Here is a 16,120-nt window from a genome sequence, read left to right as displayed (position 1 = left end):
GGTCCAAGAGTTTACAATGGTGGAACGATAAAATACAATCAACCAAACAGGTGACTTGCTATCGGACCAATTTGCAATTAGCAGATAGAAAATAGGAGCCTTTTCTAACACTTGCTCACGAACGTTAAATTCTTACACACTTGATCTACCATATAAGGCTTCGTTTTTCATGAACATTTTTTTCTGGGAATATCGGTGAATTACAAATGAAATATAGTGGAGCACCATGGGTAAGAAAATAGGGTAACCCATCTGTGCGAGAAAATTTGGTTTTGGTCACCGCACGTCCGTACGTACGTTCACTCCTCCATGCACGCCAATGTGGCCAGTATCAAGTGACCTTATCGCGGGCTCAAGTTTACAGCTCATCAAGGTCAGCTTTTTTTAAAAGTTGACCTCTGGCCAGGTATTGGGTTTCGATTGGATTGCAGGTTCAAGCCAGGTTGACTTATCTTGAGTATAAATCACCCGGGAACTCCGCATTTAGGTTTGACTAACGACACTGACCTGATTGAGAACATCATAGAGGCTTTCGTACAGGTTTTCAAGATTTAACAAAATAACTGTTCTGCCAGTCTCCATACAAATCTTGATGCGATTTATGTTTCGACAAACCTGTGATGCAAAAAATCAGTGTTACACAATTAATCAATCAATCAATCAGCCATTCAATCAAACTAACAATTAATCAATTAATCAATCATGTCTTCACTTCACTTGTGAAGCAACCTTACAAACGTGTCACAGAACGGTCGAATCAGAATATATCAAGGACTAAACTATTACCCGGTAACTATCCTTAACTGAGTATAAAGTACTACTAGACCACCTGATGTGCTGCGCAGTAAAGTAGATAGTAAATGCACTATTCAATTTCAGCACCGACAATCTTATACAATAAAAGTCCGCCATTTATATTTCTAAGGCGTCTGCGCAGGCCCCAAAATAAGAGGCTTGGACCCTTAAAATATAAAAGCGTCCTGTATTGGCCAGTCTTTACAAACCTCAACATTACTTTTACTATGATAATTATGATAATTCCTTGTTTCAATACTAACCACAGAATTACAATTCACTGCGTCATAAACCAAGAAATTGGAATTTTAAAACAAAGACGTTTACCTGAGTAAACAACTGGTCCTTAGGAAAACTGCTGCCAAAGATAACATACGGCTCCTCTGAGTCTTGTTCCAACAAAAGCTGTTTAACTCTTGGCAGGGCAGCAAAGTTCTCCGACAGGATAAGGAGGTAGCGTCCCTGCCTAAAATTGTATTTTAAAATTTATTTTGAGTGTAAAGATATTCGGGGCTCAGAGAATAGCTTTCAAAGACAAAAACGGCCTATCAAAAGAATGACGAGAGCTGGTAAATTTTATTTTGAGCGGAAAGGTTCGATCCTTTGATCAAGGCCACAATTAAGATGCTGAACATTTCACCAGTGATAAAAATATATAACTTACCCCATGGTGCTTCCGCGATCAAGGCTTGCCCGAATAAGGTCCAGACAGTCAAGGTTGAGATGATCTTCTTCATTCTGGCACGCAATAAAACACAGGCACACATACACTTTGATTGTTCTTTCTAATTTTTGGAAACTCCGATTAAGCAAGTACACTCAATTTTATAAGAAAGTCTAATTTTGGAGCTGAGGCGGAAAACGTTCTTAAGATGTTCTTAAGTTTACGTGATACAGTATTTCAATAAATCAATGCGGACGTGACCAGGAAACGTATGAAAGTGCTTGCTTGCTGTGATATGGTATCAAGTTGCTTGTTACATACTTGCACGACTTCCTCTGATGGTACGAGCAAGAGGTCGTGCCAATTCTTCAAAACTGAAGTATTGAATGAATATCAACAGCCTGAGGAATGTTCTTAATACGTTCTTAACATTTTAGTTAATCTCAGCCTCAACGTTCTTATTAAAAAAGTTCTTGTAAAGAAGAAAGTGTATTGGAATAACAGCATAATAGTTGTCCTGAAAAACTTCACTAAATTGTGATTTCAGGAAAGTAACACAAAGCCACTAAAATTCTAATATTCTAACCTGCAAATAGTCGGGTGGAAAACCAAGGTGTGTCATGATGATATTTACAGGATTAAAGTCTTTTTCAAGCAAGCCACCAAAATTTCGCCTAATTGCGTGTCCAAGCTCCTCCCAGTCTGGATCACGTTTCTGCTCCTTTGAAATGTGGAACACCATCTTAACAAGACTTCACAGGAAAGTAAAAAAAAATCGAAGACAATTTAATTAACCACTGTTAATTTCACGGAGCACCATCCAAAAATTTCCTTTGTCAAGAATATCGACCTAGAAATAAACTTTAAGTATCATATGCTAGTTATCTAAAAAGAATAAGAATCCTGCTTGGTATGCACCGTTCCTCATGAACCCAAATCGAGGTCTCACCTGTAAAAGTCCCTTAAGCCGAAGAATTCATCTTTCATTCCTTTTTGGAGTCTTTCTAAATTTTTCTGTTGCTTGTAAAGGTCAGCATAGGCAGAAACTAACGGCATAATCAGATGTTCCACTCTTAGCAAGATTTCTTGGTTAGCGCCACATATTCCTCTAAGAAAAGAGGCGAATTGTTAGCAATACCAAAACCCTAAAGGTCACTTTATTTTCTAAAATGACTTGAATAAGTCAGTCCATAAAATGTATCGCGCGAAGAGACAAAACATTTCACTATATTCTGTCCTAGAACCAGGTATTGAGTTCTCTAAAGACAATTGAAAAACAAATGGAAACTCTAATGTTCAAAACAATGGATAAGTTGATACCGGATCATCCTCACGAAAAAACTGGAAACGTAAATAGACTCAACTAGAGGGTAATGTGTGAAGTGCTAATTTTCTACCCAAATAAAGCATGTGAGCGTTAATTAACCCTAGTGATGGAAAAGGGCCCACACAAGGACAGAAAAAATCTCTGACCAGGGTGGGAATTGAACCCACGACCTTCGGGTTAGATCACCGCTGCTCTACCGACTGAGCTACAAGGCCAGATGGGAGCCCGTCGTGGGAATTGAAGATATTAATGTCACGGCAATGAATATGTAGAAGTACAAGGAAGACAAGGCTGCTGCCTAAGAAATTTTAAAGGGGCCCTCAGAGCTAAACGCTGAGAACTTAGGAGCCCAACATATGAAGTGAAAGGTGTTGCTGTGAAAAATTAAGGCGCCCAGAGCTATTCTTTGGGAGCCCCAGGCTACCGGGCTCCTGTTAGGCAACAGCCTTGGAAGAGTTACGTTTTTGTAAACGTTGGCCGTGTAGCACGTATGTTTCAATAGACTTAAGGCACCCAACCAATTTGTTCATCTCAATTTTGAGCCAAGCGAACCACTGTGGTAAATAAGCTTTCACAGTTCTTTTATTAACAAGAGGAAGAGAGTATTATCCTTTATGGGTATTCTTTTAAAAATTTCCAACACAGTTTTAAGTATTACTTAGTGTATTCTAGGTATTATTGATAATAAGTGGCTTCTTGGGGGACCGCATTTGAGAGCCAAGCATTCCAGGCGTATAAGGTTACTTGCATGGGTTGTAACACTTTCAACAAACTGTTCTATTTGGAAGGGTTGAATCTATCTATTGATAGTGACTTATCCCTGCAGTGGAAAAAGCAATCAACAGGTACAACTACTGCGACATATGAAGGTCGTATAAACTCTATCTTGTGATTTTTTAGAACAACAGGTCTGATAAAACTATTAACTGACCACCATTTCATATCTTTGACACGTGTAAATTACCTGGCGGTTTTCTCAAGCTCATTATCAGTTGGTTCGTTGCGACAGAGCATTATTCCCCGATTCATCTTTGCTGGGTCCAGCGCCCAATTGGACAGGCCGATGAAAGCAAGGCGAGGAAAACGGTCATCAGTTTCTATAATATCGTCATCTTTGTCCACACTATCTTCCAAAAGTGGATGCAAAGTCTTCAAAGGCATTTTTGGGGAGTCCTCTGCCAATCCGACTTCATCGAGTACCACAACTGATGCAAATTGGTTTGTTTCAGCGTTCTTGCGTTCCTGAAGCTTGCTGCATTGCTCGAATGTTGCCATTATTCCTTCAGCGGTTGATTGTGGGCTGCACTGATAGGAAACTAGCTGAATCTATTCGTAAAGTGAACCATAGCCTGCTCAGTTTCTTCATTATTTATGATTTGCCTTACTAGTTTATTGATTTTACTCATAATATCTTTCGTTTCTTAGTAGCAAAATTCATTCTTCTCCAGTACAAATCTACAGACTGTAATTCCTTTCTTCGTAGAAATCGCAAATAAATACAAGCTTAGGAGCTTTCGCTTCTATCTCAGAAGTTTCATCAGCACGTGTTAAATTTGTGAAAACAAGGCATCTTTTTTCCCTTTTTAAAGCGGGATCATTTCGGATCATGTGACATCATCCCTGTTCAACTCTGGCTGTTTCGTTTAGATAAATATTGCTCTTTGCCTTGATGCACCCGAATTGTATCGATGAGTTTACTGAACCTCACAACAGCATTAATCCCTTCATACAGTTTACCAGGGAAGTATAAGAGGCGACGACTATCCTTCCTAGATACTTGCATGCAAGTAGGATGGTGGCATTAAGACTACAGTCTATGTCGCAACCTACGCGATCACCATTCAGTTGAACTTTCAATCAAAGCACCATATTACTCACAAACGATCAGGTACAAGTACCTAGTTGAATCGGGTTGATCAATTGGTATCCGATGAGAAAGATAAAAAACGGCAGCGTGTAAGAAGCTCTACGCGCTCATGGTTATACGAACTAGGCCTTTGAGAATCCAAAGAAGAAATTGTGTCCACCCTAAAGACGAAACTAGTAGCGCTAAGGCTACAGGGGTAACATGATATTAAATGCTATTAGTGCAAAAAACCCTACATCGGAGAAACGGCGAGAACATTAGAGTAGAGGCTCTGTGAGCACTGCAAGCAGCCTCTTTCTGTGATAAATGAACACTTGGATAAGACAAGCCAGTCAGTTTCTGGGAACAAAAATCCATCCTCGACAGGGAGCCTACGGATTTTAATCGCAAAGTTAAAGAAGAATTATCAGAAGGAAACAACTAGAGTTGAACAGGGATGGTGGACACGATCTTCCAGGTATCTTTCGTTTCGGTTTTTAATCCGCGGCTTGAAATCGACACAAACACCTGTAGCAAAAAAGCTTAGAAATGGAAAACTCTGATGGCCTCCCAGGGGGGTCGTTGTTCCCTTGTTCCCGTTAAAATTTTGTTAGTGTTCGTTTGTTCCCGAAATTACTTCCAAACTTGTTCCCAGCTTTTTGATCCCTAAAATGGTTTCTGCTCCCTAAGATATTTAGTATTTGTTCCCCTCCTCCCCAGTTCAAATTAGCCATGTTCCGTAGTTCACCAAAACACCTGGGAGACCAACAACTCTCAGTGAAACACTTAGCCCGAACTCTGTACTAGCCATTTTGTGAAAGTAAGTTACTGACCAATATTAAACTGTTATATTAGGGACTTTCAATTTGAATCCCTTTGACCGCTAACCCTAACACTAAGCCCTAACCACCGCCAGGGTTTCGAGGTCTCTATTTGTTAAATCCTTCACAGTGGGCAGCAACTAAATCAAAAAAAGAGTGATTCTTAACGGCAATACGTCTTTCGGTGCTCAATGGGGAGTTTCAGAAACCACGAAGGCTACAGCGACGAAAACGTCACGTTAAAATATGAGTTTGAGCTTTTCTAGGTATTTAATGATTAGCCTATCGTGTTTATATCCAATCTCGACCCCAGAGCTCTTCTCTTGACTGAAGGAGAAAAGAGCTCTGGGGAATCCTGAAATAAAGTATCTTCTCATTGGTTTCCGTGAAGAACAGTCAAAAGCGTCTCTAATTGGTGCATTCATGTTAGCGCGAGGAGTGAGCGGGCGCCGTAAGGTTCAAATAGCCAATTTTTTGGCTACAAGAACCCTACGGGGCATGTTCTTCTTCAGAGAGTTTCCCAGAGCGTTGGGTCGACCCGAGGCTCTGGTGACGAGAATGGTTTATATCATAAAATATGGGCGAAATGTCCTACAACTGGGTTGGTACGGACGGATTTGAAGTCAAGAGTGAGACTGAAAGATTCACTGTAGTTTGTCCACGTTTTCGTCAAAAACTTAAATTTGGTCATTTCACGTAGTAGTTTTGACGAGTAAGGGAGAATTTTTTTCCAAAATTGGTGCCGCACGTGCAGCACGATCATTTTGTTTCTTCTAACCAATAATATTACTCCTTTTTGACGACGTTGTCGTTACCGTAGCCGTCGTTGTTTCTTAAACTCTCTAATATCTACATGGGGTTGCTCCTCTACACAGGTACCCTGGCTGCCAGAGGTTTTTCTCTCTCAGAGCGACGGAATAGGCGAGGAAAAACCACTGGTACAGGCCGTTGACTTCTTTGAGAAGGCCGGTCCAATGGGATGCCGTTTTATATTCCAAGAGTCAGATTTTGGCCCAAGCAATTCGATTAGTTCCAGCAACTTGTCAGTTCTAACGAGTACTCTGATTAGTTTAGCAACAGAACGTAGTTCAACGCCGTCAACCTGATTTCTCGTGCCCACTGTGGCCATAATCGAAACGCTGCAAAGTTCCGGAAATAGAAGTTTTGAGGACACAAAACGTTCAGTGGGTTCTACATTTTTTTGTCTTTTGTATATGTCCGCCAAAATTCAACTTCGGAATTTGACATCCAAATTTCAGATTTATTTTCGTATTTGACATCGAAGTTTTATATGGAACATTGAAATTTTGAATTTGACATCGAAGTAAATAAGACCATTGTACCGTGGGAACCAAATATGCTTATTGGTAGGTTAAGTCACGTAGAAACTTACTGAGTTTTTTCGATATCAATCAAACGGGGCATGGAAGTGAGGCTCTCAACGGCTTGTACCAGAGGTTTTTCTCGCCGCTTCGCAACTCGCTATTCCGTCGCTCTAAGAGAGAAAAAACCTCTGGAATCCAGGGTACTACACACGATGACTCGCATGTGTTTCATTTCTGTAACTAATTTATTTTCATTATAACCACAAACCTGTTTAAAAGTTTTAAAAAGTTGAGATGGTGATTTATCTCCTTGCATGTTATCAGCCACAACAGCCTTTGCCAGAGACTTTGAACTGCCCGGTTTACCGACCACAAAAAGTGGAATCTGGAGCTCAATGCACACCACCATCATAAACACGTTTTCACTAAGGGCTGCGTTGCGAGCGATGTTCTGTCCAATCTTAAGCCCACGCATTACAGCTTGCTGGCAACTTAAACAAACACATTATCAATTCAAAGTGTCAATACAACATATTTAACAATTACCTCGATGGAATTTGATTATCCTGGTGAAAGGAGTCCTGAGAGAAGGACTGTTGGCAGTGATTGACGTTTCAACAAACTGAGTGGATAAGTCATTCTCACAGTCAAGTGAAGGTTGGAAATTCAAACAAAAGTGGCGATGCTCTGGTCTGTGTTGTCATTGGTAGTAGGAAAAGTAATGTCGTGATTGGTCGTGAGGATGTTGAAGATGGTCCTCAGGACTCCCGGACGATCAAATCCCATCGAGGTATGTAACTCCTGGATTCAAATCATTTTCTATAATAAACAAGTATTTAAAGTGGAAGCAAAAACCCACCACATTTACCGACACTGAGGTAAATAATTGTTTTAGTATATACCACACAAGTTGAATAATCAGCCTCGTCTATCGATAAAATTTGCTCCTAGGTAACCGAAGCGGTTTTCTTCGTTTGCTCAGAGGTGAATAGTACTTGTTATCCACTTCTGAGCTAGCCAATCAGAATGCGCGGAAAGCACTATTCACTAGCTTGTGTGGTATACACTAAACATCATTGACTAATATAGGGAAATTATGAGACATGCTGTCACTGATCCATCATTAAAAGGGCCTTGACTCGTTACAGTTCTTATTCACTTTATTCATAGACTAACCGGGATATCTCTTGTTCTATTCTCTCGGCTCCACCGGGAAGCAAGCAAGGACGCCTGAACGCTTTTGCCACTTCCTCGCGGTATTCATCTCTTTGCTGAAGCCTCGCCTGGTAACAAACTCCGAGGGCAAGGATAAGCGCCCATGTGACTGGGTCGATTTCATCAGTTAGTGCTCCCTAACGACAATGAACATGGAATGGCAAGAATAATTTCTTATTTACACGTTGCATGCTGTATCATTATAGTCTGGACACCTGAAAAAACTGTTTTGCTTTACATCCATTCTGAATGGCAAGCGTTTTTTCCCTAAAGAAAAACAACCTGACATGAGAAAACAGTGCTTTCAAATGAACATTTCCAGCAACGAGAGGCCTACGCCATACTTGTTTACAAAACGTACCACACTTGGTGACAAATTTCCTACCTGAAGAGAATCGAAAACGCCATCTTCTTCTTCATCAATTTCACCATCGCCTTGTTCCTTTTGCAAAATTGTGTCATACAGCCATTCAGCTTTCTTCGTTAACGTATCTTCACTGGTTGCTCGTCCGCCATCTTTGCGTTTGTCTCCAACTTTTATCCCTTCTTGGAGATGAAAGGAAAACGGTTCAGGAGTGTCGTATTCCACCTTCATAGAGGCAGCGTCCTCAGACATTCGTTCAGCTTTCTGCTCCTCGTCATCACCTTTACTCTCTTCATCATCTTCACTCTCTTCATAATCTTCACTTTCTTCATCATCTTCGCTTTCACTTTCTTCAAAATTTCCCTCGTTTTCTTCTTCGCGTAAGCGAGCAAATTGTTCGTAACGCTGATAAAACCACACCATAACCTCCATGGCTCGTTTTACATCTCTTAAACTCACAAAGCTACATTCATCCTACGAACAGAAAAAGGCGATTCGTATCACATTGTCACAATTGGGTACCTTTCCGATATACGGCCGAACACCGTCTTTGTCGGGCTTGTGAGTGATTGAATTTCTTTGCAAATGTATTTTACGTTACTTAAAGTAGGATGCAACTAGTTATGACTGCGTCACACTGAGTTAAACCTGGGCAATCATATGTCTCACTGCACATGAGTATGACAGAGTCACATGTACGTTAGCTTAAGATGAAGTGACAACGCGAGCCATGTTGTAAGTCAAGTCAACACATATTTATTCTCCAATTCCCCATTCATAAGAGGGCATTGAATTGTGGCCCAACGGTTAGGGCGCTTGCCTTGAGATCCGGAGATCCCGGGTCCAAGACCCGCTCTGACCACTCTCTGAATTTTTTCCTGTTAGTCCCTGGTTCAACTTCCCAGGTGCACTTGTAAATAGCCAACTGGTTTGCCCCCGGCCAGTTGGGATTCTTAACAGTTGTTGTTGTTGTTGTTACTTCGTCGACTCGTTGACTGTGTATCATTGGCCCTGAAAAGCCTCTATGGGGAGGGGTCAACTAAGGATGTATTTCATTGTACATAAGCGTCACCAGTTTAGGATGAACTTCACGTCTTCCCCTCCAATTAAAAACTGTCAATGAAAAAATGCCTTATTGGGAAAACAACGCAACAAAAAAAAACAAATAAACTAACAAATAATAACAACAAAAGAAAACATGATGAAATGGTATATGAAATGAATCATATATGAACTGCGGATATGAAATCAAGTGAAGCTATGATCTTCGCAGTTATGAGAGCAATTTTTGCAATTGCTTTGAGAAGCCTGAAAAATTCAGGACTTCAACGGGGTTTGAACCCGTGACCTCGCGATTCCGGTGCGACGCTCTAACCAACTGAGCTATGAAGCCACTGACGTTGGGAGCTGGCCATCTGTGGGTTCTAATGGTCCCGTGAGGAATGAATCAATGATGAAATGGTATATGAAATGAATCATATATGAACTGCGGATATGAAATCAAGTGAAGCTATGATCTTCGCAGTTATGAGAGCAATTTTTGCAATTGCTTTGAGAAGCCTGAAAAATTCAGGACTTCAACGGGGTTTGAACCCGTGACCTCGCGATTCCGGTGCGACGCTCTAACCAACTGAGCTATGAAGCCACTGACGTTGGGAGCTGGCCATCTGTGGGTTCTAATGGTCCCGTGAGGAATGAATCAATGATGAAATGGTATATGAAATGAATCATATATGAACTGCGGATATGAAATCAAGTGAAGCTATGATCTTCGCAGTTATGAGAGCAATTTTTGCAATTGCTTTGAGAAGCCTGAAAAATTTTTCAGGCTTCTCAAAGCAATTGCAAAAATCATAGATCATAGCTTCACTTGATTTCATATCCGCAGTTCATATATGATTCATTTCATATACCATTTCATCATTGATTCATTCCTCACGGGACCATTAGAACCCACAGATGGCCAGCTCCCAACGTCAGTGGCTTCATAGCTCAGTTGGTTAGAGCGTCGCACCGGAATCGCGAGGTCACGGGTTCAAACCCCGTTGAAGTCCTGAATTTTTCAGGCTTCTCAAAGCAATTGCAAAAATTGCTCTCATAACTGCGAAGATCATAGCTTCACTTGATTTCATATCCGCAGTTCATATATGATTCATTTCATATACCATTTCATCATTGATTCATTCCTCACGGGACCATTAGAACCCACAGATGGCCAGCTCCCAACGTCAGTGGCTTCATAGCTCAGTTGGTTAGAGAGTCGCACCGGAATCGCGAGGTCACGGGTTCAAACCCCGTTGAAGTCCTGAATTTTTCAGGCTTCTCAAAGCAATTGCAAAAATTGCTCTCATAACTGCGAAGATCATAGCTTCACTTGAAAAGAAAACATGTTGAATAGCATTGTCTCTTGGATGTCACGGTCTACAAATCAAATCTCTTGGGAGGTCTTATGAACCGACCAGATCTGGTGCGTACAGCGGTATCTTTCGGGCTTTCGAGTCTTTCTGGCTCTGACACGGCTGGCTCCCCTTCTGGGTTGCTGATATCGTCCTCAAGGTGATTTTTCTTTGTTGACGTGGGCTGCTGGAAATAAGGCAGAAGTGCCGACCGGTTTCTCTGCAAAATGCCGCCTGAAGCCTCTATAATGTAAGAGCGCGAAGGATTCGGCTGCTGGACCCTGACCGTGGCTGGCTTGTTTACACCTTGGGTCCACACGTGATCAACTGGCTGGAGTGGGTGTAGCTCCTTGACTCCGTGCCGTGCAGCATAATAGTGCTTTTACTTCATCTTCCTTTCGCTTTCCTCCCGCTTCCAATCCTCTATTCCTGGCCAGCTCGGTTGGAGAGAATCTGGAAGGCAAGGAAGGGTGCATCGGATCTGGTGGCCAAAGAGTAACTGGGCTGAGTTCTTTCCACCCTGAAAGGGTGTGGATCGGTATGCAAAGCAGGGCTTTCGCAGGTTCATCTTCCCTCTGTAGCAGGTTCTTCGCTGTTTGAACAGCTCTTTCAGGTTCCCCATTGAGGGGGCTGCTGGTAACGTGTTTAAATTCCCAGTCTTTGGCGAAATTAGCAACCTCGGCTGAGTCGTACTGGGGCCCGTTGTCCGAGCGTACCACTTCCGGTATACCATGTCTGGCAAACAGATTTGAGAGCGCGTATCGTTTCGGACGAGGAGAAGGATGACAAGTAATTGACCTCGATGAACGTCGAGAAATAGTACACCACGCTCAGATAAGGGCGTTTCTTAACATAATAAATGACAGTGCCGATCACTTGCAAAAAGTCTATCCCGGATTACACTTGGGATCATGGGATCATGGGTTTTTTTTGGGGGGTAATTCTCCATTCAGTGCACTTGCAGCACTGTTTCATATAGATCTTCTATTTGACGACTACGACCTGGCCACCAAAGCGCCTATTTCGTAACACCTTGATGGTCCTCGTGTATGCGATCGAGCATCTCCAGCCTAATGGCGTTGGAATTAGAGGCCAGCTAGTCCCTGTCTTATCATTTGCGGGGTAAAAGAATGTATGATTAAAGGGAAGAGCTCTTCCATCCAAAGTAATATAACGATTACATCACAAAAATCGTAGGTGAATTTATAGGAATAGTAAATAAATTAAAATACCGTTTTGTTCCTCATGAACTCCTGCGAAGCTGACAACACTCTTGATATCGTAAGCACCAACTTTTCATCCCCTGGAAGACGTCTCTCGAGTAGCACCTAAACATTTGAAACATTTGATTAAACCCGAAAACTTCATTGTTTGAATCGACTAATACTTTTGTCTTACTTACATATCTCCCGACAATTCGACGTATGTAGCGCTCTTCCACGTCTGGCTGTAAGGTTCCAAAATCCCAAACAAGGCTTTGCATACTGTCGGGAAGAGCATGTACACGATAAACCAAATGGCGCAAGGGAATCTTTCCTATTGGGAAAAAAAAGCCCAAGAGTGAAAATTCAATAGCAAGGGAAACATCATTCCTTAATAACAGAATATTTACCAAAGCGTTCTGTTGTTTCATCGGTTCTGACTTGATATCCTAATCCTGCCGACTCCAGTTTCCGTATCATTTCTGCAGTATGTCTGAAAGAGAGTGGGTGTGGTTTGCTAGTCTACGAAGCAGCCATTAATATTATAACTTTTATAGATTTGAGTGCCGTTCAAGGATCGCCAATTTAATTCTTTCTTATGGTCTACTTGGCTCAAAGACATGGTTGATATGTACATAATAGTAATCCTTTTCAGTGCAAGTCAAAGGGCCGGAGGGTTGATTACACAAGTGCAAGTGAATCTTGCATTCATGACATGACTTATACTCGTATAGACTTCGCTACCAAGGTTTCTTGCACTAGAAAGAGATTCTAGGAGTAAACAAGAAATTGATTTTGTATTTTAATTAATTTCATTTAATTTTTTTGGGCAGGGTGGGGGAGGGTGGAAGAAACGGACAGTCCAAAAAAACAACCCAAACCAAATACAAGGCACAAGAGACTACAAACAGACACAAAACTTTATTCCGACCGCGTATGTCAACGCCATAACAATTCCCCTATGTCTCAGTAGCTTTCTATTTTGAAGGAAAGTTGCACCGTTGAACGGAAAATATGTATAATAAACGCACCTTCGGTAAGGATTGCAGGCCACGATGAATTTTAGGCGACCACACTCAAGACTCAACGGACGACCGTTACATCTTTGGTCCACTATTATTTCTTTGATCATTCCCAAAGCGTCAGTTGTGTTCGCCTCGTCAAAAAATAACACGGTATCGATGTTATGTTGAGCGTTTTTAGCAGCCATAGCTTCTGCATGGACAACGTTTCTTTCTATGTCTTTGAAGGTTGTACCACCGTGAATCTGTAGAGGAACAATAGAGACCGATATCGTTATTTAAATTATTAATTAATTAATTAATTAATTAATTAATCAGCTTCGATTAAAAAGACATTATCCTAAATGGCATGCTGTTTTTAATTTCTTCAGTTGATACACATGGTATCCATGGAACAGGAAAACGAATCTGTGTACATGGTTTCATTTGAGAAACCCAATCCATTCTAAAAATTACAGTGTCCAGTGCACATTGACTCAAAAAAGTTGAAAGACTGCCAATTAATGCACCATTTGAAGTGAATTTTCCACCGAACTCTTCCCCGCATGGTCTTCGGGACATATTGTAATGAAGTGCTGCTTTTTCATTACATCTGCTGGGCAGATGTGTAAAGTGCGATTATACCTTCATCAACAGCAAATTTTTTCGACTTCTGTCACCCCCAGTTTGCAGACCGCACAAGTAACGAATGAGACGAGTTTTTCCACATCCTGTTTCACCCATGATTACGACTGGGATCCCGCATCTGAATCTCATGTAAATTGCTAGAATCTTTTTAACATTGTCGCCTGTTAGCTCATAAGATTCATCAGGGTCGTGTCCCCAGTCGATCCCCATGACAGAACACAAGCGTTGAATCATGTCAGCTCTGAAACAAAGAACAATTACTTTGTAAAACGCATTCATACCAGCTGAAGCTAAAGCTGTGTATACAAGTACAAGTACATGCTAGAGTTATGTATACTATACATGCTAGAGCTATGTATACATGCATATGAATCGTCTGACCAGCACCTGTAATTCAGTCAGTTGACTGTCATGTGGGTCCTACTACCACTCAGTCACTCCCTCCTTCCTTCCTTCCTTCACATTACGATAATAATGATAATAATGATGATAATAATAATAATTATCCGCTATAGCTTCGTCTTTCACTAGCTAACATAAATGGTTTTTGGTACCCTCATAGGCGGAAAGGCTTATAATCCATCCCTCTTTCTAAACGGTATATATGACGTCCGTTGATATTTGAAAGACAAAACTTACTTGGAATACGATTCAAAATCATTGTTGAAGTCCACTCTTTGCACATGAAGTCCTGTGCGCAGGTGCCTTGACATTAGGCGTTCTTTTATGACTTCCCCAGTTTGAGGATCTAAGAGATTCCCATCTTGGTCAACTCGAAATCCCAAAAACGTAAGGGTTATGTGATCCGGATTGAAAAAGATGTAGGGGTGAGGACTGTGGGAAAAAAACGGAAAAAAAATGTCAACTACAATCATAAATATTCGACAAAAGTACATTATCGTTAAAATTAAGAGAGGACTGAGTAAAATAAATTACGAGTTCAAATGTTAACGGCAACAGGAAAAAAAACCTAATACACACAAAACAGACCTTCTCTGATTACAGTTGACGTCACGGCGGCCATGTTGGTGGAAAGAACAATAGCGAAAAAGTCTTTTGGGAATTTGACTCTATTTACATTATGGAAAACTTGACCAACATTTTTCTATTGTTTTAGCACCAACATGGCCGTCTTATCACACGAATGTAATAAAAAAATTCCCGAGTTCGAGACTCTTTTATCACATATTTAATCACCTTTTTTCCCAATGTGCTCGCAACTGAAATGGGCGTAAGTCTTTTTCTTCATCTGCATCAACTTCGTCTTCTATGGCAGAGGCTTCTTTTCCTTTTAATGACCGCATCGAGAAATCCTAGCGAAAAAATTTAAGTCCAGTATCAGACTGTGTAGGCAACCATGTAGGCTAATCCACGCTCTGAGGTCGGGTCATTTCAATGAAAACGTTACACGCGTAGTTTTTACTAGCGTAAATTACGCGCGTTAAGTCCAACTTGTAAATTCGTGAATCCAATAAAAGATTTTTGTACACTGGAATTTACACGTGCAACCCGGGTCACGATGTATGGGTTACTGAACAAGCGTGATTGGATGACTGGATATTGGCCAAGTTCTTTTTTTGCGTGTTTATGGACCGAGACGAAGTCGAACAACTGTAGCTTTACTATTGGCCGGGTTTTCTCGAGCGGTTTTTCAGGTCGCTTAGCGAGTGACAATCAAAAATTCCGTGACAACAGTACCTTTCCCAACTCGATTAAAGTTAAGCGAGTCGGCAAATTTCAATAGAATGCTCATTAAATTTAAGGCACCAAGCCAGGTAGCTTTTAAAAACGAGTTGTCAATAGGCCTTTTTCGATATATTAAAATTCGGCTTGAAAGAGAGGTTCTGAGGACAAAGACCAAGGACAGATTCAGTCCAACGTGTTTGTATTGTTTTTGTCCTCACTGCCTCACTACTATCTACTATCACTACTTCGAAAATGCCCTATTACGTTCGTCCAACGAGGAGTCGCTTGCTATTTTTCTTTCTTTCTTTTTTTTGCTGTATTGGTACGTGCTCTCTCCTCATTTCATCTTACCCGTGAAAACAGGTATCATTTTTAAGTTGCTTAACAAAGTCAGCAAACAAACCACTTTCAGAAACACGGCCATTGCAACATAACTTGAATACGCTTGTAGACCACATGTGTAAGTTCCAATTGCACGAAGTTTATTTGTTCAAGGTGTTCGCCAACTGCTGAAAGTAAATACTCGAATGCTTCGACAGAGAGGCGATATTTCTCCTGAAATTCACGTGGATTTTCAATGTCAAACAACCGTCTTTCCTCAAAATTTCTAGGCTGCCAAATAACTCGGTGTCTCAATGGTTCTTCAAGTCCTTCTTCACTCGAAGCGGACATTTCAAATTTCCTACAAATTGTACGTTAAGCTTACAAGTAACTTATGACTTGTAGTTTGCACTTGTAATTTACGTGTGTAAAGATACAAGTCGGACTCCTGTAACACTTTTATTGGAATTGTGCACGTACCAAATTCTATAGGTGTAGCGCTACACCTG

General features: G+C 41.0%; 1 protein-coding gene across 1 annotated transcript in view; it reads right to left on the bottom strand.

Annotated features, from left to right (window-relative positions):
- LOC137993755 (E3 ubiquitin-protein ligase RNF213-like) overlaps positions 1-16,120 on the bottom strand; it is a 118,023-nt gene that overhangs the window by 43,839 nt on the left and 58,064 nt on the right. Inside the window, exons 31-46 of the mRNA XM_068839763.1 lie at positions 14,802-14,917; positions 14,244-14,438; positions 13,602-13,845; positions 12,987-13,222; positions 12,366-12,448; positions 12,156-12,289; positions 11,986-12,081; positions 8,379-8,831; positions 7,955-8,130; positions 7,047-7,269; positions 3,751-4,112; positions 2,409-2,567; positions 2,046-2,211; positions 1,460-1,533; positions 1,123-1,261; positions 508-615 (exon numbers count right to left, since the gene is read on the bottom strand). Of these exons, the coding sequence (XP_068695864.1) occupies positions 508-615; positions 1,123-1,261; positions 1,460-1,533; positions 2,046-2,211; positions 2,409-2,567; positions 3,751-4,112; positions 7,047-7,269; positions 7,955-8,130; positions 8,379-8,831; positions 11,986-12,081; positions 12,156-12,289; positions 12,366-12,448; positions 12,987-13,222; positions 13,602-13,845; positions 14,244-14,438; positions 14,802-14,917 (2,964 nt within the window). The remainder of the gene's footprint in view (positions 1-507; positions 616-1,122; positions 1,262-1,459; positions 1,534-2,045; positions 2,212-2,408; positions 2,568-3,750; positions 4,113-7,046; positions 7,270-7,954; positions 8,131-8,378; positions 8,832-11,985; positions 12,082-12,155; positions 12,290-12,365; positions 12,449-12,986; positions 13,223-13,601; positions 13,846-14,243; positions 14,439-14,801; positions 14,918-16,120) is intronic.

This window comes from Montipora foliosa, chromosome 2, assembly GCF_036669935.1.
Source record: "Montipora foliosa isolate CH-2021 chromosome 2, ASM3666993v2, whole genome shotgun sequence".
Taxonomy (NCBI): Eukaryota; Metazoa; Cnidaria; class Anthozoa; order Scleractinia; family Acroporidae; genus Montipora; species Montipora foliosa.
The sequence above is the reverse complement of the archived record's forward strand: the minus strand, read 5'-3'. Positions and strand labels throughout refer to the sequence as shown.